The 25,096-nt window shown below is 37.8% G+C and overlaps 1 protein-coding gene and 1 non-coding gene across 2 annotated transcripts in view; both read left to right on the top strand.

The window, feature by feature from the left end:
• The window catches only part of LOC115933751 (POTE ankyrin domain family member E), a 32,534-nt gene extending 7,821 nt beyond the window's left edge, over positions 1–24,713 (top strand). Inside the window, exons 4-6 of the mRNA XM_063694701.1 lie at positions 12,427–12,611; positions 21,203–21,323; positions 22,832–24,713. Of these exons, the coding sequence (XP_063550771.1) occupies positions 12,427–12,611; positions 21,203–21,323; positions 22,832–24,121 (1,596 nt within the window). The 3' untranslated portion in view covers positions 24,122–24,713. The remainder of the gene's footprint in view (positions 1–12,426; positions 12,612–21,202; positions 21,324–22,831) is intronic.
• On the top strand, positions 3,462–3,568 carry LOC129532245 (U6 spliceosomal RNA). The gene has a single exon (XR_008677900.1). It is a non-coding gene; the product is annotated as a U6 spliceosomal RNA (small nuclear RNA).
• Positions 24,714–25,096: the final 383 nt, after the last annotated feature.

The following is a 25,096-nucleotide window of genomic DNA, read 5'->3' as shown; positions in this document are numbered from 1 at the left end:
GTATGTAGAACTTTGGCATAATCAGCATGGCAGTTTTAAACACTAAAAACCATGGAGTTATTAAGAATACAGATAGGAATTCTGTTAATTTAGTTTCAGTAGTCCTATGAACTGATGATTTAGTTAACAATCTGGGAAACTTAAATACAAATAGATTTTAAATAAATGTTGAAAAATTTTTTCAAATGGGCAGTATGAGTTTTAATAGCAATTTTTGTTGTATGTTGGAGGTTGAACTTTTGGTAAAACATGAAACTAAAGAAACAGTTTACATGCAGATTCTTGCTTTATACACAATTTGTCTTAGGGTTGAGGATATAGAGACAAAAGATACAGCCCCTGCCCTCAAGGAGCTCTTTGTTTAGATGGGAAAAATATTACCATCCAATAACACCATGCCAAATGCTGAGTTAGAAGCAAAGAGCTTTGGAAGCAGTTAATGTTTAAAGTGTGTTTTTGAGATGATTAGAGTTACTGTGGTGAGGCAGAGAAGGGGTGTTTCCAAGGGAAGGAGCAGCATGTGGGAAAGCACAGAAGAGTGAGAAGGAAGTGACTACATTTTATTTACTTTCTATGCGTGTAAGTCCATAAGATCTTATATAAAGTTTCCACTTCGGTTGAGGAATATGTACTTTTTTGAATTACATAGGTTTTTGCTTTATATTGTTTTACAGCATGGCCTCACACCACTGTTACTTGGTGTACATGAGCAAAAACAGCAAGTTGTGAAATTTTTAATCAAGAAAAAAGCAAATTTAAATGCACTGGATAGATATGGAAGGTATAGTTCTTTCTTTTAATCTGTGTGTTCTAGATGGATAGCAGTCACTCAAGTCATAAATATTAAATTAATAAGATTAATGTATACTTACTGGGATGTAGTGATCAGTATCAACACAAATCAGTAGGTAGAAAAAAATTACTTGGACTGGGCAACATAAAGAACAGTTTTAGTAGGATTCGTCTTCTCATTATATTGACTGATGTTATTTGTTATGTGACGTTTTTGGTTACATGATCTTATGTTAGCTAAAGGCATTTCATATTAATTTTATGAAGTTTGAACTTTAACTTTTAGTTTACTTTATGACTGAGTATTGAACTTCTTAGCCCTTTCTAATAGTTTTTAACCTCTGTGTCTTACATGCTTTTCCACTAAATATGCTGTATTAAACATAAATAGGGGTTGAAAATCCTTTTGTCTTTTCAATGACTCTGCTTTAAGTTGCTTTCTTTGAAGAATATTAATGTTAGCTTATCCCTACATGACAATTAATTGCTGTTCCCACATACTGTGGGTTCAACAGCTTTTTTCCTTTTTTATTTCCAGTGTATTTTGGTGTTTTTAGTTTTAATTGGTATGGAGAGAGGGAGTGAAGATAGTTTTAAGTGGATACACTTTTCCTTTAATGAAGGCAAGATGTAGGTGGGTGATAAAGAGAAAAGAGCTAGGCTTTGGATTCACACAAGACTGGGTTAATTCCTAACTTTCTTACTTCCTAGGTGTGTGACTTTGGGGATGTTATTTACCACCAAATGTGTTGTCATATATGAAAAGTAGGAGAATATATCCTTCAAAGTTGGCTGTGCATAAGTAAGAAAGATACATGTGGCATTTAATTCAGTGCCTAGCACATGGTTATTGGCACCATTAACTGAAACTCCTATGACTACTATTCTTACGATTATTAATATTACTGCTTTCAGCATGCAGAGAGCTCTTACTTCTCTTACCCCCTAGCTGATTTCCTATTACAGCATATCAGTCTAGGGAAGCTATGACGAACTCTTCACTTAAGTCTTTGTCCACTTCAGATAAGTGGCCCTAACATTGTTTCTTGCCCATCCAAGGATGTTAAATTAGTAGCTTCTGCTATGCAATACCCCACTGAGATAAGAGGTTTTTTTTTTGTCCCTTCCTTTTAACGTTTGTGGTATTTTACAAAGATGAACACTTGAGCACTCAAGATGCTTGTCTTTTAGTGCATGTAAATGTTTGATTCTGCACAGACAGGCAAGATGTTACATTGGTAAAGTATATCAAATTAGCTTTAAAAATAACTTTATTACAGTTCCTATCTCTGTCATTTTAGGACTGCTCTCATACTTGCTGTATGTTGTGGATCAGCAAGTATAGTCAGCCTTCTACTTGAGCAAAATATTGATGTATCTTCTCAAGATCTATCTGGACAGACGACCAGAGAGGATGCTGTTTCTAGTCATCATCATGTGTAAGTGTTTACATTAAAAGGCTAGTTAATGCTGAATTGAGGTTTAAAATAATTATAACAGTTGCATCTTACATATCAGGTGAGATGTCATAGTTTGGTTCAGGTAGTTTTCGCGTGGCAGTGAGTTAGTCCCCTGCATCAGCCAGAAATCAGACAAAAAGCAAGACAAGTTAGAAGTACCAATGGGTGCAGGATTCTTTATCTCAGGACTTGTAAGAGCTTTATCCTTAGAGATCCCAGCATTGTTCATTTGATCCAAGTGTAACACCTATGCATGGGATAAAAAATAGTGTCACATCTTTAATTCTTCTGGTTAGTTATTTGGGTCTTGAAATGTCCAGTTTAGCGGAAAGTCTTGTACTGTCTTCTGGGGACTATGTCCTACATACTCCTTGAATTTTTCAAGAACCGAAGGGGTTCACTAAATCCAAGGAAGACAGTCGCTTTTATCAAGTCAGAGGGAGGAGAAAAAAAGACATTGCAATCATTCTGTTGTTTCCGTTGATTCTGTTGCTGCATTGTGGCCACTCAAACTGGTCCTGCTGCCTTAAGATGAATCGGTAGATTCAGATCCCTCAAGTCTTCATGGCGATTCATACAGTGACTTTGGTGTTTTTTAGTTCCCATACCTATGCTTATATGCTCAGCCATTGTTCCCAAAGCACCAGCCCCCTGCTCTGGCCACTGGGCATCCTGACTTTATCCGCACACAAAGCAAATTGACCTTTCCCTCCATATTCAGAACCTAATGTGGAACCCACTCTTAGCCAAGAATTAGCTGAGACCTTCATGGTAAGAGATCCTTTGAGGTTGTTGTTGGTCTTTTCTCTAGCAGATATTAGGTGGGCTTGTTCTAAAGGGTCAGAGGGGTTCAAATAATGTGGCAGAAAGAGATCAGTGTTTGTTTGTTTCCTCTTTGCTACCAGATCTGTACTGTGAGGCACCTTTATATCCTGTATAGAACCTTGGGCAGTAGAAAGTCCCATATGAACCTTCCCCTGAGCAGTGGCTCCCAGCTGTGGTTGGCCCCTTGAGTGATCTGATTTACATGATAATGAAAATTGTCCGAGCTACTTCCATCTCTAGCTCAAGATTTTAAAATATTTTCAAATTCTAGCTCACAGGAAGCCATTGAAGAGAAATCTCAGAATCTCAAGTAGGTTGGCTGGACTTAACAGAGCCAAGCCTTGTCCATGACTCATCACTAGTCATGTGTAAAAGTAGGGCTTTGTGCTTGCTTTGGCGGCACATATCCTAAAATTGGAATAATACGGAGAAAGTTAGCATGGCTTCTGCATAAGGAGGCAGCACAGATCTTTGAAGCATTCCATATTTTGTGCAGTCACTGGAAGGTCATTTGACTATTTGCTGACTAGCTCTGAGGAAATAGTGTGAATCAGAGCAAAAATGGGTGCCACCCAAATATTGAAATTGTGATTTGCGCTGCAAAAATAGTCATGTAAGATGGTCTATGAGATGACTTTGAGCTGAATAACGTGTTTGGTGCAAAATATATTGTTAGTATGTATGTCGAAAATTACAGAATGTCAGCTTGCTACTTCTCCGTGGAAACTAAAAAAAATAAAAGTAGACTTTTGGTCTCCCATGTCAGCTGGAATTGAACATCAATATAAAGCATTATCCTAACAAACATCTGCTGGCTGAGAGTTTGAGTCTGTAGAGAAGGATCGTTGGTCCAAACCAGGTCTTAACATCCATTGGTTTTTCTGCCCTTGGTGTGACTGATCAACTCCGTAATAGTGGACAATCACATTATCTACTTTAATGAGATATTTATGAATAAATTTAGTTACAAACTATGACATAGTTGAGATGCCCTGAATTATAAGCCATAAGGAGTAGGACAACTAAGAAGCAAAATTAGGACTTAATAACATTTTCTGAAAACTACAACATTTACATATTAGAACCTATGAACAAAATACGCATTGGGTTTTATTTGGGATTCCAAGATAATTTTAGTCATAAAGTTTAGGAACAGATTATTCCATTGCTTTACTATTTCTCTCGGTATTTAAAAAGTGTTATCTCGTTAAATCTTTATAACAACCTAGTGAAATAAGGCAGCGAAGTCCTCACTTTGTTGAAGAAGACATTGAGCCTAAGAGAAGCAAGTTGTCCAAGAACAAATAGCTGTTCATTATGGAGCTAGGAATTATGCAGAGTTGGGACACTTTCTATTATGTCAGGCTAATGCAAGCTAATTTACTGGGTCACAGTGCCATTGATTTATGAGTATTTCACCTTACATGTTTTTCTTCTTTAATTAGAAGCTGAAAGAGAAGTTTGTAGAATGTACTTATAAGTGGATGGGATAATACTGTTGGGTTCTGATATTCTGATGTTTTTGAAATACTCTTAAGAATTTTACATTTGGTAAGTATTTTTTATATCAGTAGTAAAATAGTAATTTGGTTTATTACATTCTTATACATAGAATTTCCCAGTTACTTTCTGACTACAAAGAAAAACAGATGGTAAAAATCTCTTCAGAAAACAGCAATCCAGGTAAGACTTGTAATAGTGAATTACTTTAGGTCAGTTGTCCACAACCTTTTTGGCACCAGGGACCGGTTTTGTGGAAGACAATCTTTCCATGGGCTGGGGGAAGGTGGGGATGGTTTCAGGATTATTCAGTCACATTACATTTGTTATGCTCCTTTATTTATATTATTATTACATTGTAAGATATAATGAAATAATTATACAACTTACCATAATGTAGAATCCGTGGAAGCTCTGAGCTTGTTTTTCTGCAACTAGATGGTCTCCTCTGGGGGCAAAGTGAGACAGTGACAGATCATCAGGCATTAGATTCTCATACGAAGCACACAACCTAGATCCCTCAGATGGGCAGTTCACAACAGGGTTCATGCCCCAATGAGTATCTAATGCTATCACTGATCTGCCTGGAGGCAGAGTTCAGGTGGTAATATGAGCCATGGGGTGTGGCTGTAAGTACAGGTGAAGCTTCCCTGGCTTGCCTACTGCTCACCTCCTCCTGTGTGGTGTGGTTCATGATAGTCCATGGGCTGGTATGAGTGTGTGGCCTGGGAGTTGAGGACCCCTGCTCTGGGTGGTTCTACCATAGATAAATGAGTAAAAGTAAGGAGTTTTTGATCACAGAAGAACACTGAAGCACAAGTCATGTTACATATGCTTGTCCCAATAAGGTCTCACTATTACTGACTTCATTCCTCCTCATTTGAAGTTCGAAAGGGATAGATTTACTTTGTTGGAACAAGATGTGTTCTTCTACCTGCTGGCTAATTGTCATGATAACAGTAATTTTGTTAGAACAGGATGCTCTGCTACCATTTGCCAAAAGATTGTCATAATAAATGTACAAATTGCCCAACTGTAGGCTCAGCAGATTATAATAAAAGCGGAAAAACATTTCACAGTAACAAAAATGCTAGTATGCTACCTGGTTGTGGACACCTAATACATTGTATAGTCCAAACTGTATGAGGACACCTTTAATTTAGCCATCTATTTATCAAAGACCTTCTGTAAGTTAGGTTTCATAAGTTGCAGGAGACAAAGCTGGAATAGATGTAGTTTTGCTTTAAGGTGCTCATAATAGAGCTGTCTCCGTTTCTGTGCTTTTTCAACAGAATTTACAAAGAAAACATTTCTATTTATGTTATCACTTGTTCACTTAACAAGTAACTATCAAGTGTCTTTTAGATAGTAACCATTTTTCTAATGCTACAGACCACAAACAAAAATACAGACAGGAGCTTGTTGTTATCATTGTCATTTTTATTATTTTACTACTTTATTCAGTGTTTACTGTGTGGTAGATGCCCACTGGAAGCTTATAATTGTGATTTATTATGTATTGTTTATGTGCCAGACATACATGATGAGGAATGAAAGTTTTGGGGAAAAGTAGGTATGATTTAAGGTAAGCATGCAGAGAGAAGAATTTTTCTAGGTAAAGAAGCAGAAGAATAATGTTTGGCAGAAGGAACATGCAGCGAGGTTGTGTGTTTGCCAGAAGGAACATCTAATGAGATTGCCTGTTTGGCAGGAAAAGCAGCAAGTGCAGAAGACAAGATGGTTGAGTGAACTTTGCAGGGTTTATGAGCAGTTCACTTTTGCTAGTACCAAAAGTGTGAGTTACGAGAGGTTGGGAATGAGGTGAATACTTAGCTAAGGCAAGTTTATGATAGACTTTTTAATACTATAGAAATGAGTAGGTCTTATCCTGTGGGCCATGGGAATTTACCAGGTAGAATACTTTGGACTGCAAATACTAGATGAGCAGTGGCTAAAACACTAGGAACCAGAGTTGTTTTGTTTGTTCAGTGATATCCTAGGATCCCACTTGTCCCTCTTTCAGCTGTGCTGTTGACAGTGTTTTATTCACGTCTCCTTTCGTGGTTGGCTAATCCGCAGCAGCTCCAAACATCTTGTTCTCACAACACAACATCGCAAGGGCTGCTTTTCTTCACATGTGTCTTTTAAACAGGGAGAAAACTTAGAAGCATGCAAGGGGCTTCCTGTAACATTTCATTGGCTGGGTCACACCACATGCTCATTCCCAAACCAGGCACTGGGAAGGCAAATACCTGATTAGCTTAGAATAAACATTTCTGTTTCTGAGGCTGAGGAGGGGGATTGGGATAATAAATATCCCAATAGACTTGTGTTTCTTCTGCAAGAAAGAATAAGGAATGGCTATTGGTAGGGAGCCAACAATGTGTGCTGCAGGGGCTCATTGGAGAAATTTGTGCAGGGGAGTCACCAGATTAAATTTGAGTATTGAGGCATTCTGGTTATGGTGTAAAATGGGTTAGCAAGCTTTTTCTGTAAAGGACCAGGTGGGAAATATTTTAGACTATGTGGTCTCTGTCATGTCTACTTAACCCTGCCATTGTCTGCTGTTGTAGTGTGAAAGCCACCATGATTATATGTAAGCAAACAGGTATGACTGAGCTCCTGTAAAACTTTACTTACAAAGCCATAATGCAGATTGGATTTGGTCTGTAGCCTATAGTTTGCTGGGATTGATGGAAGGTTCTTTACCATGTAAAGAAACCAGGAGACAAAGGAAGCTTTTGCAGTAGTCAGCTATAGTTTCCTTGTCATATATCCTTGGAGTAGCATGAATGTATTACAAGGTTTTCACCCATCCGTAGTGAAATACATAAAGTTAGGAATCTCAACTACCCGTTTTAATATGTTGGCCTTTGTTTTTTTGGTGTTACACCTATTTTATTGGTTTTGCTTAATTTTTTTCATGTAAGAAATAACGTTAATGGTTGGCAGGTTTTTTTTTAATAAAAGCCATTTTGTAAATGTTTATATTCCCAGTGGCAGTGGGAATATAAAGCAGAGGCAGAAGAGAGGTATAGTCAATATGATTTAGTGATAATTGAATGAGAAAGGCTTGGGGGACAGAGAGAAATGTCAGATGATTTACAGGTTTCCAGGTTGTACACTAGTATTTAACCTGGACGTGAGGAAGGAGTAGGAAATTTTCTGGTGAATACAGAAGAGCAAAGAGCAGCAGGTCAGCAGGAATGACTAATATTTTTCTATGCACGTTTAATGGAATATTCATGTAGGATATTTTGAGTAGGTAATTGGGTAACCAGCATTTATAACTTGCATCCTACTAGTTTGACTCTCACTAATAATACTTGTCAAAGATCCACGAATCTGAAAGCTGATGATAAATGTCCATGTGTATCACCATCCATGACCGAAAGTCAGCATCCACAGAACACAGAATTGGGACAGATGAACTTAATAGATAAAGATGAATACTGGAGTTGTTCCTCTTAGGGAATGATACTCTCCATGACCTGTGTGAGTCACAGCTGCCAGAAAAGAGCGAGGAAGGAGCGTATGAAGGCAGCACAGCAAATTCAGTCCTAGAGTGCCCCGCTTGGCTTCATGTCATAGTTCTGACTTCTAAAAAATCATTTTCTGCAAAATACGCTTTGTGTTTTTCCCCTCTTGCTGCCTGCAACCAAACAGAAGAATCCCTTTAGCAGGGCATTTTTGTGTTCTTCCTTTAAACAAAGCAACATATAAATAACAAAATGAAGAAAGAGAAAGAGTGTTTTTTGTATAGGCTAGTATTTAACGTAAACTTGAGAGTGAGTACCAGGATTATAGTTAGAATTTACGGACTGGGTAGGAAGACTAGATAGAAATGTAAAGATTGCTGACTCAAACACAATGTGGTTTCTTTGCTTTATTGTCACAGCTCTGAATTCACAACTATTAGTTAAATTCATATGCATTATAACTTCAGAAAGCACCTTCCCAAACCAAGTATTAAGTGATTTATTATAATTTCTCTGACTTCTTATAGAATTGACTTTCCAAGTGTTCATGAGAATTGAGAATTTACTACATTGTATCATCTCAGCTGTGTTCACTTGAGCTGTCACCTTGTCTTAATGAATAATTGTTCACTAGGAATATTGGTTTTGGCATTAAAATGACCTATATCTAAATGCAGATGGGATCAGAGACCACTCTTGAACATTAATGTTCAAGCATCTTAAAATTACACATTAGGCTTTCATAATCTGACTTCTGCCCCACTCTCCATCTTTAGCGCTTTTCCCTGTGTGCCCTTTCTCTGGCGTTACTGAGCTGCTGGTAATGACTTACTCACTCATCCTTCTATTGTAGGCAAATACTTTCACTCTTTCAGGCCTTGCTCCCGCTCTTGCTGCTGCGTGGCATGCCGTCACCCTTTCCTGCCTTCTACCCCTTTTAATCTGGCTAATCTCAATATTTAAGTCTCTGCTTGGACATGTGTTTTAGAAAAGCCATCCCTGACATGCTTTATTTTCATTCTTTATAAACCCTAACGCCTAGCATGTAAGTAGCAGGACTCAATAAGAAATTTCTGAGTACAATGTGGGTAAGATGATGTGCAAGACTGTTCTCTGCAGTCTTGCAGCAGAGGGGACAGACATGTGGAGGAATAATGTACAGTTCAGGTGGTAAAGATGCAGTAGAAAAATCAGTGAAGTACTAAGGCAGCCTCAAGGAAGGAGGTACCTGTTTATCTCGGAAAAGACATGCAGAATCAAGGAAGACTTCCTATAGAATTGTTTCAAAAGAGGAAAATGAGGCTGGGTGTGGTGGCTCACACCTGTAATCCCAGCATTTTGGGAGGCTGGAGCAGGCAGATCCCAAGGTCAAAAGATCAGGACCATCTTGGCCAATGGTGAAACGCTGTCTCTACTAAAAACACGAAAATTAGCTGGGCATGTTGGTGCATGCCTGTAATCCCAGCTTCTCGGGAGACTGAGACAGGGGAATCACTTGAACCAGGGAGTCGGAGGTTGCAGTGAGCTGAGATTGCACCACTGCACTCCAGCCTGGTGAGAGAGCAAGACCCTGGCTCAAAAAAAAAAAAAAAAAGAAAAGAAAAATGAAAATAAATATGTCAGAATAGTGGAGGGAAACATTTTAGATATTAGGAAGACATACACTAATAAAAATGTCGGTTGTAATTTTGGAAATCACTTATAAGGTACTATTGTTGCAGAAAACAGGAGGCAGGAGAGACCAAGTGGGTGAAACAGGAGGATTTCATTTAGGTTCGCCCAGCTCAGCGGATTTGCATCCAAAAGCTGAGCCCTGAACAAAGACAGGGCTTGGCTGATGTAGGCAAGCTTACAGAAGCAGAACAAAGGCAGTTAATCATATAGTGACAGTTTTGCAACCTCAGCATAGCTTATGACCTTGCAGCTGCATTGAAGGACAACAGGAACTTGCAAATAATATGCATTTGTAAAAATAGCTATGAGTAAATGCTGAGGGGAAGGGGAGACACTAAAGGAATTTGTTTCCTTAACCTTACTCTGGGATGTCTGGAGCCCATACCCGTGGGCTCTGGCTTCTCAGGCAGGGTCACCACGACCTTTCCTGGGCCCTGCTTGTTACTATCCTTAGAGTCAGACTAGCTAAGTGCGGGAAAACTTGTTTCTCTTTAAAACTAAATTTCCTTTTCTTTACATTTACTGCTTCACTATTAGGAAGTGGAGAACAACATACTGTGTTACCTTCTATGTTTCTACTGTATTTTAAAGTTGTGTTTCTGGTGGTTTTGTTCATTTATGTTGGGTGGATGAATTGGTGAGTGAATGACATCAGGTGTCTCCCCAGGTGGTTTGTTGAAGTTTGGGAGAATTATTTCCTAAGTAACTATTTCATGAAAAACTAAACACTCAATTTATGAAGTAAAATGTTGCCTTAAATCTATTTTTATAAAGGCAATAGTTTTTAACTGTTTTAAGTGGTTCATTTTAACTGAATATATGGATTTCTCAACAGAACAAGATTTAAAGCTGGCATCAGAGGAAGAGTCACAAAGGCTTAAAGGCAGTGAAAATAGCCAGCCAGAGGCATGGAAAATTTTAAATTTAAACTTTTGATTTAATGTTGTTTTCTTTGCTTTAATAATATTAGATAGTCCAAATGAAATTACCTTTCAGAGTAGGTTTTGAGAATCAATAGATTCTTGTTTTTAAGAATTTTTGATAGATTCTTAAAATTTATTTTAATAAATTCAGCAATCTCATTAACAGAAGAATGGATTCTAATTTAACATTTGATATTTAACTTAAAAAACATAACCACTATAAAATTTAAAATAGTCTTATTTTACAATATACTTATTTAAAATATTCTCATCTGCCTTTTTGATTAGCTTATAGCTAATCTTTCGTTTTGGAATAGAGGCAAAAACAAATTCCAGAACTTTGTTTGTTCTTTTATTTTTACAACACCCTAACATGATGAAGAAAGTAACATCAATTATTGGATTATATTATTAAGCAATAGAATTATGAACAATGTAACTCTGATGGTCCCTGAGCTGGATTCATGGTTAAGGAGTAATCATGGCCAGTGATTGAAAATCTGCAGTTTTATATTGTCTGTCACTGATACCAAGGTTAAAGATATATTCTGCCTTGTGGTCTCTCATTGACCTCAGCGTTTCTGTTCAGGGAGGGAACCAGGTCATAAAAGCAACCCAGCTACCTATTACAAGAATCATATCTTGCAGAATGGAACCTTTGGTGTTAGTGCACAAACACGATAACATTCTAATTTATTTCAGTTGCAGAAAATCAGTACATATTATTAAAAAATTTTTATCCATTGTAATTAGTACACATTAGAAATATATTAGAACTGGACTTAAGCAGGTAATCTTGGATACACAACACTATCATATTACAGTATATAATTTCAATTAAAATTTGAGAATTTGCATTTTTTTCTGTTTGGTGTTAATTTCAGCTCCTAATAATTTGAAGTGTACCTACAATCCAGTTAGGAATCTTTTAAAAAAGCACTTCAGTGCACTGTAGGTGCTCACTAGTTAGGGTTTCATGAGGTCAACTCCTTTCAAGTGAGGAAGATTTTGCAACACTACAAATCATCTGCTGATTCATTTTTCATAGATTTAACACATAACAAATTAAGTTTAGTTCAAACAAATGGTGACGAAGTTAAGTTTGCTGGTTCACGTTTTTCTTCTCCCGTTGTCTAAGGTGAATTATTTTAAACATGTTATTCAGAAGCCAGTGATGTGGCAGTAGCTAAACATAGATTAAAAAGTTAATTCTTAATTTTAATTATTATTTATTTAACAGTTAAATTTTAATTATTTTCTAATTTTTATTGTCCATACTTGATTACTTAAGAATAAAGTTTTTTTTAAAACATGCGCTCCGAAAGAGGAGACATCACAGAAATACAACAAGCAAATTAACGTTCTGTTTTTGCATCTGCAGAAAATGTCTCAAGAACCAGAAATGAATAAGGATGGTGATAGAGAGGTATACCTTCATATTCAAATGTTTGTGTTGAATTAGATTTTTACACTATGTTGTTTAACAAAGTGTAGTAAATGTAGGCATACATGATCCTATCATGTAAGTAGCATAAATCATCAGTGAAAAATTTAATAGTTAACTCAGAATTCTGTACATTGAATTTTAAAGAGGTGCAAACCCTAGAGATATTCTTTGATTATTATGGAGCAATCCTGAATGGTGCTGTAAAATGCTAGGTAATGCCACTTTAGGAGCTTTGGACCAATTATTTTCTTTTTCTTGGTTTTAGTCTGATTATCAATAGATAATGTGGCTAAAGTAGATAATTTCTTATTCTGTGTATTTTCCAGCTAGAAAATTTTATGGCTATCGAAGAAGAAATGAAGGAGCATGGAAGTACTCATGTGGGATTCCCAGAAAACCTGACTAACGGTGCTGCTGCTGGCAGTGGTGATGATGGATTAATTCCTCCAAGGAAGAGCAGAACACCTGAAAGCCAGCAATTTCCTGACACTGAGAATGAAGAGTATCACAGGTAAGCCTATGGCAACATTGAACAGGAGATAACTATGTGCCGTGAAACTAATGCTAATTTGGGCTAATATTCATGATGAACAAATTTTATACTTTTACTAGGATGTTCAGCCTTGCCTGTTAATCAGAAAAATGAAAATCAGCAAACGATGAATTACTGTTTTTTTCCAGTCATTAATTTATTTGAAAAATAACCAGTATTGGCAAATGTGAGGGAAAAGGCATTTTCTTTTCTTTTCAGTGAACTTTTATTTTAGCTTCGGGGTACATGTGCAGGTTTATTATGTGGGTAAACCGTATCATGGAGGTTTGGGGTACAGATTATTTCACCAGCCACATAATAAACAAAATACTCAAAAGGTAGTTTTTTGGTCGTCTCCCTCCTGCCACGCTCCACCCTCAAGTAGGCCCCAGTGTCTGTTATTCTCCTCTTTGTGTCCATGAGTTCTCATGTTTAGTTCCCACTAATGAGTAAGAATATGTGGCATTTGATTTTCTGTTCCTGCATTAGTTTGCTTAGGATAATGGCCTCCAGCTCCATCCGTGTTGCTGCAAGGGAAATGGTTTCATTGAAAAAGACATTTCATATGCTGTTGATAAATACATTTTGAACATTAATTTAGTAGCATATTCACACACACACACACATATAACAGAGTAAGGATATATAATACATGTAAAGGATATTTGTGTAGATAAGTTACATGTATACTTACGTGTAAGGACATTTATTATAGCATTATTATATAAAAAATTGGGAGCTAGTCTAATTCCTTATCAATAGGAAATAGCTCAATTTCCATACCCCCAAAATAATGTATTGTGCAACCATTTTTAAAAAATGAGGTTAGATCTAGAGTATACTGATTATTTCACAATTAAAATGTATTTAAAACGTTTAGTTTGATGACACATCTTAAGAGTTCTTGTTAGAATTCTTGTAATATCTGCTGTGTTGCAAATGGAAGCCACATGCTACATTGACACTGTACCTTGTTAACAACAAGATTGCTAGTTACTAAATTTTTGTTGTCAGTGCCTGAGTGCTGAAATATTGGACCCTCAGTCTGAATATTGTGAGGGGATTGTATATGGGGATCTGTATTTAATATAAACATTTGAGTATATTGGGTAAAACTTTTATTAAAAGACATCAAAGGATCTTTGATCTACTAAACCAGGAGTTGGCCAGCTTTTTCTGCAAAGAGGTAGTTAGTAAATATTTTAGGCTTTGTGGACTACATATATTTATTTTCTTGAGACAGGGTCTCACTCTGATTCCAGGCTGGAGTGCAGTTGTGTGATCATGGCTCACTGCAGCCTCGACTTTCTGGGCTCTAGTGATCCTCCCACCTCAGTCTCTCTACTAACTGGGACCACAGGTGTGCAACATCACACCCAGCTAATTGACACGATGGACTATAAGGTGAATAAGCATGGCTGTGTTCCAAGATACTTGACTTACAAAAACAGGCAGTGGGCTGGATTTGGCCCACAGGTGCTTATTTGCTGACCCTAGTGCTAAAAGGAAGGTGCTGCTAATGCAGTGACTCTTATCTGTAAAAGTGCCCTGCATGTGTGACATTATCCTTCCTTTGAGAAAAGGATATATTTCAGTATTCATCTCACCATATTTTTCCAGTAACTTCATATGATTTTGAAAACTTCATTTATAAAATAAGATTATTTTCTGCATTTCTCCCACTTTATTCCTGTTAATAGAACACAGTATTTTACTGTGATCAATTACTTTGTATACTTGATGAGTGTCAACTGTCCTAGAATTGGCTGATTTTTATTAAGCAAGAAATATTCTCCTTCAGATTTTTAGTATTTCTTGGTCTTTATGTATAAGCAGGAACAAAATGATAATCAGCTTATGTAATCTAGAAATGTTCAAGGGGCCTTTAAAACCTTGGTCTAGTATTTTTAAATGCCATATGTGTATATTTTTTATAACCTTTAAAATATATAATTGTTACATAAAATTTGAAAACTCCACCTGTTATGTAAAATTTGGAAACTACTATTTCTTGTCTATCACTTTTCCATGACTGTGGATGAAAATTACATCATTCTCAGTCATGAGTGTTAAGTATGTTGTCCTTAAAGAACTGTCTGCACTCACGAACTCAAATTTTCTTTCCATTCACTCTTGATCTCAATGCCGGTAAGTCTTCAATTTCAGCACTCCTCCAGAGTTGTTTTTCCTCCAGATTATCACTAATTTTTTTCTGTACTAAATCTAGGCATTTTTCTTATACCTCATTTAATCTGTCAGCAATATTTGAGCCAATGGAGGGCATCTCCTCCCTAACGGCGTCTTCACTCGGCTTTCAGGACCTCACTCCCTCAGGCTTTTCCTCCTGCCTTTCTAGTCCATTCATCATGGTCTGTTTTGCTTGCTGCTCCTCATCTTTCTCCTTTTGGACATTGTTGTTTCTCATGGCTCAGTCCTCAAATCTTCTTTCTCATAACTTTTTTTTTTTTTTTTTTTTTTTTTTTTAAGACAGAGTCTTGCTTTGTCCCTCAGGCTGGAGTTCAGTGGCATGATCTTGGCTCATTGCAACTTCTGCCTCATGGGTTCCAGTGCTTCTCCTGCCTCAGCCTCCTGAGTAGCTGTGATTACAGGTGCACGACACCATGCCTGGCTAATTTTTGTATTTTTAGTAGAGACAGGGTTTCCCCATGTTGGCCAGGCTGGTCTCAAACTCCTGACGTCAGGTGATCTGCCCGCCTTGGCCTCACGACGTGTTGGGATTACAGGCGTGAGCCACTGTGCCTGGCCCCTCGTGACATTTTCCTACTGTGTATATGCTAGTGATTTCCAAATGTATGTCTCCAACTCAGATCTCTTTGATTCCAGATCTCTATATCAGCCCGCCTACTTGACATCTCTGTTTGATTAGCTGTTGGGTATCACACACTTGTCAGATCCAAAATTGGGCTACTGATGGCCTTCCTGAAATCTACACCTCATGTAGTCTTTCCTACTTTGGTTAATGGCAACTTTTCCAGTTGCTCTGCCAAAAACCTCAGTGTCATTCTTGACTCATCTTTCTCTCTGTCTTGACACTTCACATCTAATCTCTCAGTAAATCTCGTCAGGTCTACCTGAAGAATATATGCAGAAGCCAGTCTATCTTGTACATCTGAGCCACCGTCATCTGTAGTCTAGATTAGTGTCATAGACTAGGAAATGATAGTCCTGGTTTTTAAAAACTTCCCCTTTCGTCAATTCTTAACTCAGTGGCTGTATTTAAAACATAAGTCAAGTTGTGTCATTCCTCTGCCCCAGCCCTTCTGATTGCCTCCCATTTCACTCTGAGTATGTGTCAGAGTTCCTCCTAATAACTGAAAGGCAGTAAACCATCTGGCATGTTACCTCTCCTGCTGAAACTTCTGTTTCTTATCTCTTGCTCTGTTTCAGCCACACTGAACTTGTTGCTATTCCTTACCTATCCCTAGTGCTTAAAGACTCCAGGCACACCTCTGCACTTAGCAGTTCCCTGTGTCTGGAATGCTTTTTCCCCAGATATTCTTCTAGTTTACTGTTTCCATTACTTCAATTCTTTACTTAAAATCCCCTTTCTAAGAAGAAGAAAAGGTAAAAAGAAACACATTAAGGAACAACCACTTTCTGAGGAAGAACCATGTACCAGCACAATTCCTAGTCCAGAGAAAATGAAGAAAATGAAAAAAAAGGCGAGATAATGAGGACTAACAGAAAGGAATTAGGATTGTATCACCAGGACGCATCGGGCTTGAGATTCAATTGGGAACATACCAGGGATGCTCTCTAATGTGATTGAGGGAAGGTTCAATGAAACAAAGTGATTTATCATCTCTAACTTCAAACCTATTTGTGTCTTGACATCAACTCTATTAACATCATCATTTTTTAGAGTCTTTGATGTACAAATAAAAGTTTCTTTGTATTAAAGAAAAATCCTCTTTCTCAGCAGGGACTTTTCTGGCCATCCCAACTTTCCCACCACCCTTCCCATCAAACACATAAACATTTCATTTTCCTGCTTTAGGTTTTCTCCTCTAACGTACTGTATATTTTGCCTTATCGGTCTGTTGTTATTGTGTGTTTATTTCACTCTCATGAATAGGGGTTTTATTGTTCATTACCATATCCTCACTTCCTAGAGAAAGGCCTAGCCTATCAGACATAGCTACCTAATAAATAGGTATTAAATGAATGAGTGGAATTTATCCGGGGTATATTGTTTGATTGATTCTCACTTAAAAAATGTTTGACAAGGTTCATTTTAACAATTTTGCCTGGTAATTATATGCATTTTTAAAATTCTTTTGGCTGCTTATAATAGGCTATGTTCTTTATATTAATATTTTTTCACTTAGGGAGAAAAGCCCAATATTGTGGTTATTCACTATTCTTTTACTGGTAATCATGATAATTGCAATTATGGTAAAATGAGTCAGAGGAATTGCAAACTTTACTGGTATTTTATTTATTTAGAGACAGAGTCTCGCGCTGTCACCCAGGCTGCATTGCAGTGGTGTGACTTCGGCTCACTGCAACCTCTGCCTCCTGGGTTCAGGCGATTCTCCTGCCTCAACCCCCTGAGGAGCTGGGATTACAGGTGCGTGCAATGACACCCGGCTGATTTTTGTATTTTTAGTAGAGACGGGGTTTCATCCTGTTTGTCAGGCTGGTCTTGAACTCCTGACCTCCGGCAGTCCACCCACCTGGTCCTCACAAAGTGCTGGGTGGATTACAGGTGTAAGCCACCACATCCGGCCACTAGTATTTTATTTTTTTTTAGGGTGGTAAATGTAATGGACTCACAAATTCTTTCCAAGGGATTATGGACCTTCGGTATTTGAAATAAAAAGACAGTTGGAATTTTTTGCTTCCGATAGTAAGACTATACTGGTCAGGCACTGTCTATTCTGATGGAGCAGCTGTTGCTGCTTGACTGTCTTTCAGAAGCAAGCTGCTCACATTGATATTGGTTGGTGAGCAAGGCCAGTGGTCATTGATCGATTGACTAGACTTTGAACTGGCTCTGGCTGGCTGCTTGTTACCATGGCTATAGGTCAATTCTTTCCTAAGTTTAAGTCAACTTTAACCAGAAATTTTCTGTTCAAAAGTTGTCTTCCATTAACTATGTTCAAAAAGAAACTTTTTAATATTCCAGAATTGTGGATTTAAAGTTTTGGTTATGATGACTTGGTTAATAATAGCTCTCATGAAGATTTTTTTTTTTTGATACATCATCTTAACCAGAAGAGTTCTCTGTATAATTTATTTCTTAAAAATAATTGTTTTGTTTTTGTTTTTGGTATTTTTAGAAGCTTTTGCTCAAGTCCTAACATAATCTCCAGTAGGAGATTTTAGTCTGTTTGTCATTTCATGTATGTATATGATAGTCATATTCTGTGTTTTTAAATTCCTTTTCTTGTTCACTTTTTTCTCTGTACAATAATAGTGATATTGTTATACATTTTTATCTCATTAAAAAGTTGTTACAATTTTCTGCTGGCAAATCTAGCTTTTGATATATTTTGACTGAATAGGTTAAAAGTGAAAAAAATTTACCAGATCATTTTATTTTCAAACAAAATCATAAGTAATAAAAATTGCTATTTTGAATTATAAATAATGACATTTAGATATTTTAGAAATAAGGATACCCCCCCCCCCCACAATAGTTTGGCTTTGTGTTTCTATGCAAATCTCATGCCAAATTGTAATTCCCAGGTGTTGAGGAAAGACCAGCTGGGAGGTGATTGGCTCATGGGGTCGGTTTCCTCCATGCTGTTCTTGTGATAGTGAGTGAGTTCTCACAAGAGCTGACGGTTTCATAAGGGGCTCTTTGCGCTTCACTTCTCTCTTCTCTCTCTCCTGCCACCTTATGAAGAAGGTGCCTGCTTCCGCTTCCCCTTCTACCATGGTTGTTAAGTTTCCTGAGGCCTCCCCAGCCATGCGTAACTGTGAATCAATTAATCCTCTTTCCTTTATGAATTACCCAGTCTCAGGTATGTACATATGTATATGTGTGAGTGTATATACGCACATACTTATATATGATACATATATGTGATGTGAGATATATGTATGTATATATCTCCATTTTCTTTATTCCACTTATCAGTTGATGGACACTGGTTGATTCCATATCTTTGCATATTGTGAATTGTGCTGCAGTAAACATATGTGTGCGGGTGTCTTTTTGAGAGTACGATTTCTTTTATTTTGTGTAGATATCCGGAAATGAGAATGCTGGATAAAATGGGAGGATCTACTTTTAGTTCTTTGAGAACTCTCCATACTGTTTTCCATAGATTTGTATGAATTTGCATTCCCACCAGCAGTGTATCACTGTTGTCTTTTCACTGCATCCACACCAACATCTGTTGTTTTTTGATTTCTAATAGTGGCCATTCTGGCTGCAGTTGAGGTGATATCTCACTGTGGTTTTATCATACATTTCCCTGATGATTAGAGATATTTAGCGTGTTTTTATATGCTTGTTTACCGTTTGTACATCTTCTTTTGAGAAATATCTATTCATTTAATTTGGCCACCTTCCAGTGGAATTATTTGTGTTTTTCCTGTTGATTTGTTTGAGTTTCTTGTAGGTTATAGATATTAGTCCTTTGTTAGATTCATAATTTTCCAATTATTTTCCCATTGTATAGGTTGTTGGTTTACTCTGATTATTATTTCTTTTGCTGTGCTGAAGCTTTTTAGTTTAATTAGGTCTTATTTATTTATTTTCATTTTTGTTGCATTTGCTTTTAGGGTCTTCCTCATAAATTATTTGCCTAGGCCAATGTTTTCAGGTCTTAGGTTTAGGCCTTTCATCCATCTTGAATTAATTTTTGTATATGGTGAGAGATAGAGATCCAGTTTCATTCTTCCACATGTGGCTCTCTTTTTTTCCCAGCACTATTTACTGAATAACCTGTACTTTCTCCAGTGTATGTTTTTGTATCCTTGCTCAGAGATCACTTGGTTGTAGTGGCTTTATTTCTGAGTTGTCTGTTCTGTTCCGTTGATCTATGTATCTGTTTTTATACCAGTACCACGCTGTTTCTGTTACTGTGGCCTTAGAGTATAATTTGAAGTCAGGTAATGTGATGCCAACATATTTGTTCCTTTTGCTTGGTATGTCTGTTGCTGTTCAGGCTCTTTTGTGGTCCTATATGAATGTCAGCATTTTAAAATAATTCTGTGAAGAATAACATTGGTAGTTTGGTAGGAATTGTATCAAATGTGTAGACTGCTTTGGGCACTATGGTCATTTTCACTATATCAGTTCTTTCAGTCCATGAACATAGGATGTATTTTCATTTGTTGGTGTTATCTATTATTTTTTTCGGTGGTGTTTTCCAGTTATCTTTATATAGATCACTCACCTTTTTCATTAAGTATATTCTTAGGTATTTCACACTTTTTTGCAGCCACTGTAAAAGGGATTGGATTGTCGATATGAACTCTCAGCTTGGTCGTAGTTGGTGTATAGTGGTGGTACTGATTGGTATTCGTTTATTTTGTAACCTCTGAGACTTTACTGAATTCATGTATCAAATCTAGGAGTGTTTTATAGGAGTCTTTAGGGTTTTCTAGGTATAAGATAATATCATTGGTGAAGAGATAGTTTGACTTCCTCTTTTCCAATTTGGTTGCCCTTTATTTATCTTGCCCAATTGCTCTGCCTAGGACTTCCCAGTTTTATTCTTAATATGCATGAAATAAAAGTAAAATGGAAAGTGCTTAACGATGAGTTTATTTCACATCTCTTTCTCATACACAGATAAAATTATTTCAAAGTCCTATGTTAAAAACATAATATTAGACCCTGTCTTGTTCTAAAAGGAATTTCTAAGTTGTTTATAAAATACATAGGAATCAAGAATATAAGTGGAAAGTGTTTCCAAAAAATAAACATAAAAAGTATGGGTTATAGGACACAGACCAGTAGCAGTCCCTGGCCTGTTAGGACCTGGGCCACACAGCAGGAGGTTAGAGGCAGGTGAGCAAGTGAAGCTTCATCTGTTTACAGTCACTCTCTGTCGCTCGCATTACCGCCCGAGCTCCTCCTCCTGTCAGATCAGCGGTGGCATTAGATTGTCCTGAGTGTGACCTGAATCCTGTTGTAAGTTGCTCATGCAGGGGGATATAGGTTGTTCACTCCTTATGAGAATCGAATGCCTTTCTGATCTGTCACCATCTTCCATCACCCCCAAATGGGACCATCTAGTTGCAGGAAAACAAGCTCAGGGCTCCCACTGATTCTACATTTTGGTGAGACATAATTATTTCATTATATATTAATAATAATAGAAATAAAGTGCACAATGAATGTAATATACTTGAATCATCCTGGAACCATCCCCCACCTCAGGTTCCTGGAAAAATTATGTTCCACAAAAGCAGTCCCTGGTGCCAGCATGGTTGGGGACACCTGGTTAACAGATGTGAGACCCCTTTGCCTTGTCTTGGAATAATGTGCAGATATACATTGTGTGAATGACATCTGATGGCGCCATCTTACCCTGTAAAACATTTTAGGGACACCTCCAGTATTTCATGAAAATTAAAATTTCTTCTAGTGATGAACAAAATGATACTCAGAAGCAATTTTGTGAAGAACAGAACACTGGAATATTACACGATGAGATTCTGATTCATGAAGAAAAGCAGATAGAAGTGGCTGAAAAAATGAATTCTGAGGTATTTTCTTTAGTTATTTTCAAATGTTTTTATATGTGCATATATTTTAAAGAAATGTGTTTTGGAAATATAAAGGATTTTTAAGTCATATATATGTGTGTATATATTCTATATATGCTTTGTCATATATTTATATATGTACATATAGGATAAAGCCATGTTCTTAATTCACCTCCATTTGCCTGCAACAGTTGAGTAGTGACCTGCACAATGGCCTCAATCCAAAGGAGAAGTATTTGATATTTTTCATAAGAATTGATGATCTTTCCACATCAGAAATAAGTTTTGCTACTGAAAACAGATTTTCTTGTTTTTGGACATTAGTTTTTTAAAAAATGTTAATAGAGAAGTCAATTGATTATTTTCACTGATAAGAAAGTAGGAAATGTATAGCTGGGTCAGAGGCCACATTGTGGATGTCATTATCCTTACTTTTGCAGAGAGGAACAGTTTGCTCCAAGTAGTTTCTCATTTCAATGTAAAGAGGTTTGAAAACAATGACATGCCATGATACACATTTAGTAATAATTTATTGATAAGTATTTTGTTTTTGGAGAAATAGTTCAGTATATTTCCCTTATTTCACCATTACTACTGTTTCAAACATTATAAAGAGGAAATAAAAGTTACCACAATGGCAAATGATCTCATGATTTCTAAGAAAATCTCTATAAGTTGTATCTTATTTACCATTCATATTTTGAAACAAAAGGCTTCTTTTGTATTTATATATTGACACCACAGAAGTAACTGTGGTTTTGTGGAGGATCACTAGAAGTAGCATCAGCAGACCTGGGGAAAATCCTGCATCTGTGTGTATTTTTTGACCTCTCCTTTTAAGAATCATGATCTTAAATGAGTTCAGTATTATATGTAGAAGTGCAATGCCTAGATACAGATGTGTACAGTGTAGAAGGGTACAGTGCTTAGATTTGACAGTTATAAATAAATGTAATTCTTATAACTGAGTATAGAAATATTAGAAATGTAGAATATCAGTAAAACGTTCTTCAGTAAAAGAAACTTAAAGAACTTTGAGAAGTTGCTTCTGTCCAAATATATGCATAGCTAAGGCTCTTAGGATGGTGTGGTTGATAGATTAGATATCAGAGTGTAAACCTAATCTTAAAAATATAGTCAAATTATTAATCTTATATTTTATGCCTCTGGGTTTTTTGTAACTCAGAAAAAGGCTTTTTTAATTCTGAGATTCTTAAAAATCCTCTAGTGATTTATTTTTCATTGTCTTTAAATAAATATTTAAACTTTTAGGAATTTAGGAGCAGATTCCTAAAAGTTTAAATATTTATTTGAAGACGATGAAAAATAAATCACTAGAGGAATTTACACTCTTATTAGGTTTGAAGTTTTGTCCAATTTTTTTCCAGTTAAATATCCACTATGGGGATTCTTTCATTATACAAATACATGTTATTTTTTAATTTCAGAAGAAATCATGATATGTCAATCTATTGAGTGCTAACTAAAAGTTCTCTTTGTTTACTTAGCTTTCTCTTAGTTGTAAGAAAGAAAAAGACTTCTTGCATGAAAATAGTACGTTGCAGGAAGAAATTGCCATGCTAAGACTGGAGCTAGACACAATGAAACATCAGAGCCAGCTAAGAGAAAAGAAATATTTGGAGGAAATTGAAAGTGTGAAAAAACAGAATGATAATCTTTTAAAGGCTCTACAATTGAATGAGCTCACCATGGATGATGATACCGCCGTGCTCGTCATTGACAACGGCTCTGGCATGTGCAAGGCTGGCTTTGCGGGCGACGATGCCCCCCGGGCTGTCTTCCCTTCCATCGTGGGGCATCCCAGGCACCAGGGCGTGATGGGGGGCATGCATCAGAAGGAGTCCTATGTGGGCAAGGAGGCCCAGAGCAAGAGAGGCATCCTGACCCTGAAGTACCCCATGGAACACGGCATCATCACCAACTGGGATGACATGGAGAAGATCTGGCACCACACCTTCTACAACGAGCTGCGTGTGGCTCCCGAGGAGCACCCCATCCTGCTGACCGAGGCCCCCCTGAACCCCAAGGCCAACCGCGAGAAGATGACTCAGATCATGTTTGAGACCTTCAACACCCCAGCCATGTACGTGGCCATCCAGGCCGTGCTGTCCCTGTACACCTCTGGCCGTACTACTGGCATCGTGATGGACTCTGGTGACGGGGTCACCCACACTGTGCCCATCTATGAGGGGAATGCCCTCCCCCATGCCACCCTGCGCCTAGACCTGGCTGGGCGGGAACTGACTGACTACCTCATGAAGATCCTCATGGAGCGTGGCTATAGGTTCACCACCATGGCCGAGCGGGAAATCGTGCGTGACATCAAAGAGAAGCTGTGCTATGTTGCCCCGGACTTCGAGCAGGAGATGGCCACGGCGGCCTCCAGCTCCTCCCTAGAGAAGAGCTACGAGCTGCCCGATGGCCAGGTCATCACCATCGGCAACGAGCGGTTCCGCTGCCCCGAGGTGCTCTTCCAGCCTTGCTTCCTGGGCATGGAATCCTGTGGCATCCATGAAACTACCTTCAACTCCATCATGAAGTCTGATGTGGACATCCGCAAAGACCTGTACACCAACACAGTGCTGTCTGGCGGCACCACCATGTACCCTGGCATGGCCCACAGAATGCAGAAGGAGATCGCTGCCCTGGCGCCTGGCGTGATGAAGATCAAGATCATTGCTCCTCCCAAGCGCAAGTACTCCGTGTGGGTCGGTGGCTCCATCCTGGCCTCGCTGTCCACCTTCCAGCAGATGTGGATCAGCAAGCCAGGAGTATGATGAGTCAGGCCCCTCCATTGTCCACCGCAAATGCTTCTAGGTGGACTCTGACTTAGTTGCGTTACACCCTTTCTTGACAAAACCAAATTTCTCAGAAAACAACATGAGATTGGCATGGCTTTATTTGTTTCCTTGTTTTCATTTTTTGTTTTGTTTTTTATTGGCTTGACTCAGGATTTAAAAACCGGAATGGTGAAGGTGACAGCAGTCGGTTGGAGGGAGCTTCCTCCAAAGTTCTACAATGTGGCCAAGGACTTTGATTGTACATTGTTCTTCTTTTCAATAGTCATTCCAAATATTGTGAGACGCATTGTTTCAGGAAGCCCCTTGCCCTGCTAAAAGCCACCCTACTTCTCTCTAAGGAGAGTGGCCCAGTCCTCTCCCTGTTTCGCACAGGGGTGGTGATAGCATTGCTTTTGTGCACATTACATAGTGCAAAATTTTTTGAATCTTTGCCGTAATACTTTTTAATTTTGTTTTATTTTGAATGATCAGCCTTCGTGGCCCCCCTCTTTGTACGCCAGCTTAGGGTGTATGAAGGCTTTTGGTCTCCCTGAGAGTGGCTGGAGGCAGCCAGGGCTTACCTGTACTCTGACTTGAGGAGAGTTGGATAAAAGTGCACACCTTAAAAAAAATTGAGGAAGCACAGTATTTCAGTACAATGGACAGCCTAGCATGTTGACAACTGAGAATAAAATGCTCAGTTCTGAACTGAACAATGTAAGACACAACGAGGAAACACTGGAAATGGAAATTCAATTACGTCATTGTAGACTGGCTACTGCTCTACATGATTGTGACCAAAGTCAGATATCTGAAAGAGACTTCTTTCCAGAGAACAAGACATGAACAGGTTTATTTACAGAAGACAATGAATTCTCATTTATCTCACCTAAAAGAGAACAGATTCTTTCTCAACAAGTCTAATGTAGACAGTAAAATCAACAGGCTAAAAATTAAGCTCCATGAAACAAG

The sequence above is a fragment of the Gorilla gorilla genome, chromosome 11 (assembly GCF_029281585.2).
Source record: "Gorilla gorilla gorilla isolate KB3781 chromosome 11, NHGRI_mGorGor1-v2.1_pri, whole genome shotgun sequence".
NCBI lineage: Eukaryota > Metazoa > Chordata > Mammalia > Primates > Hominidae > Gorilla > Gorilla gorilla.
The sequence above is the reverse complement of the archived record's forward strand: the minus strand, read 5'-3'. Positions and strand labels throughout refer to the sequence as shown.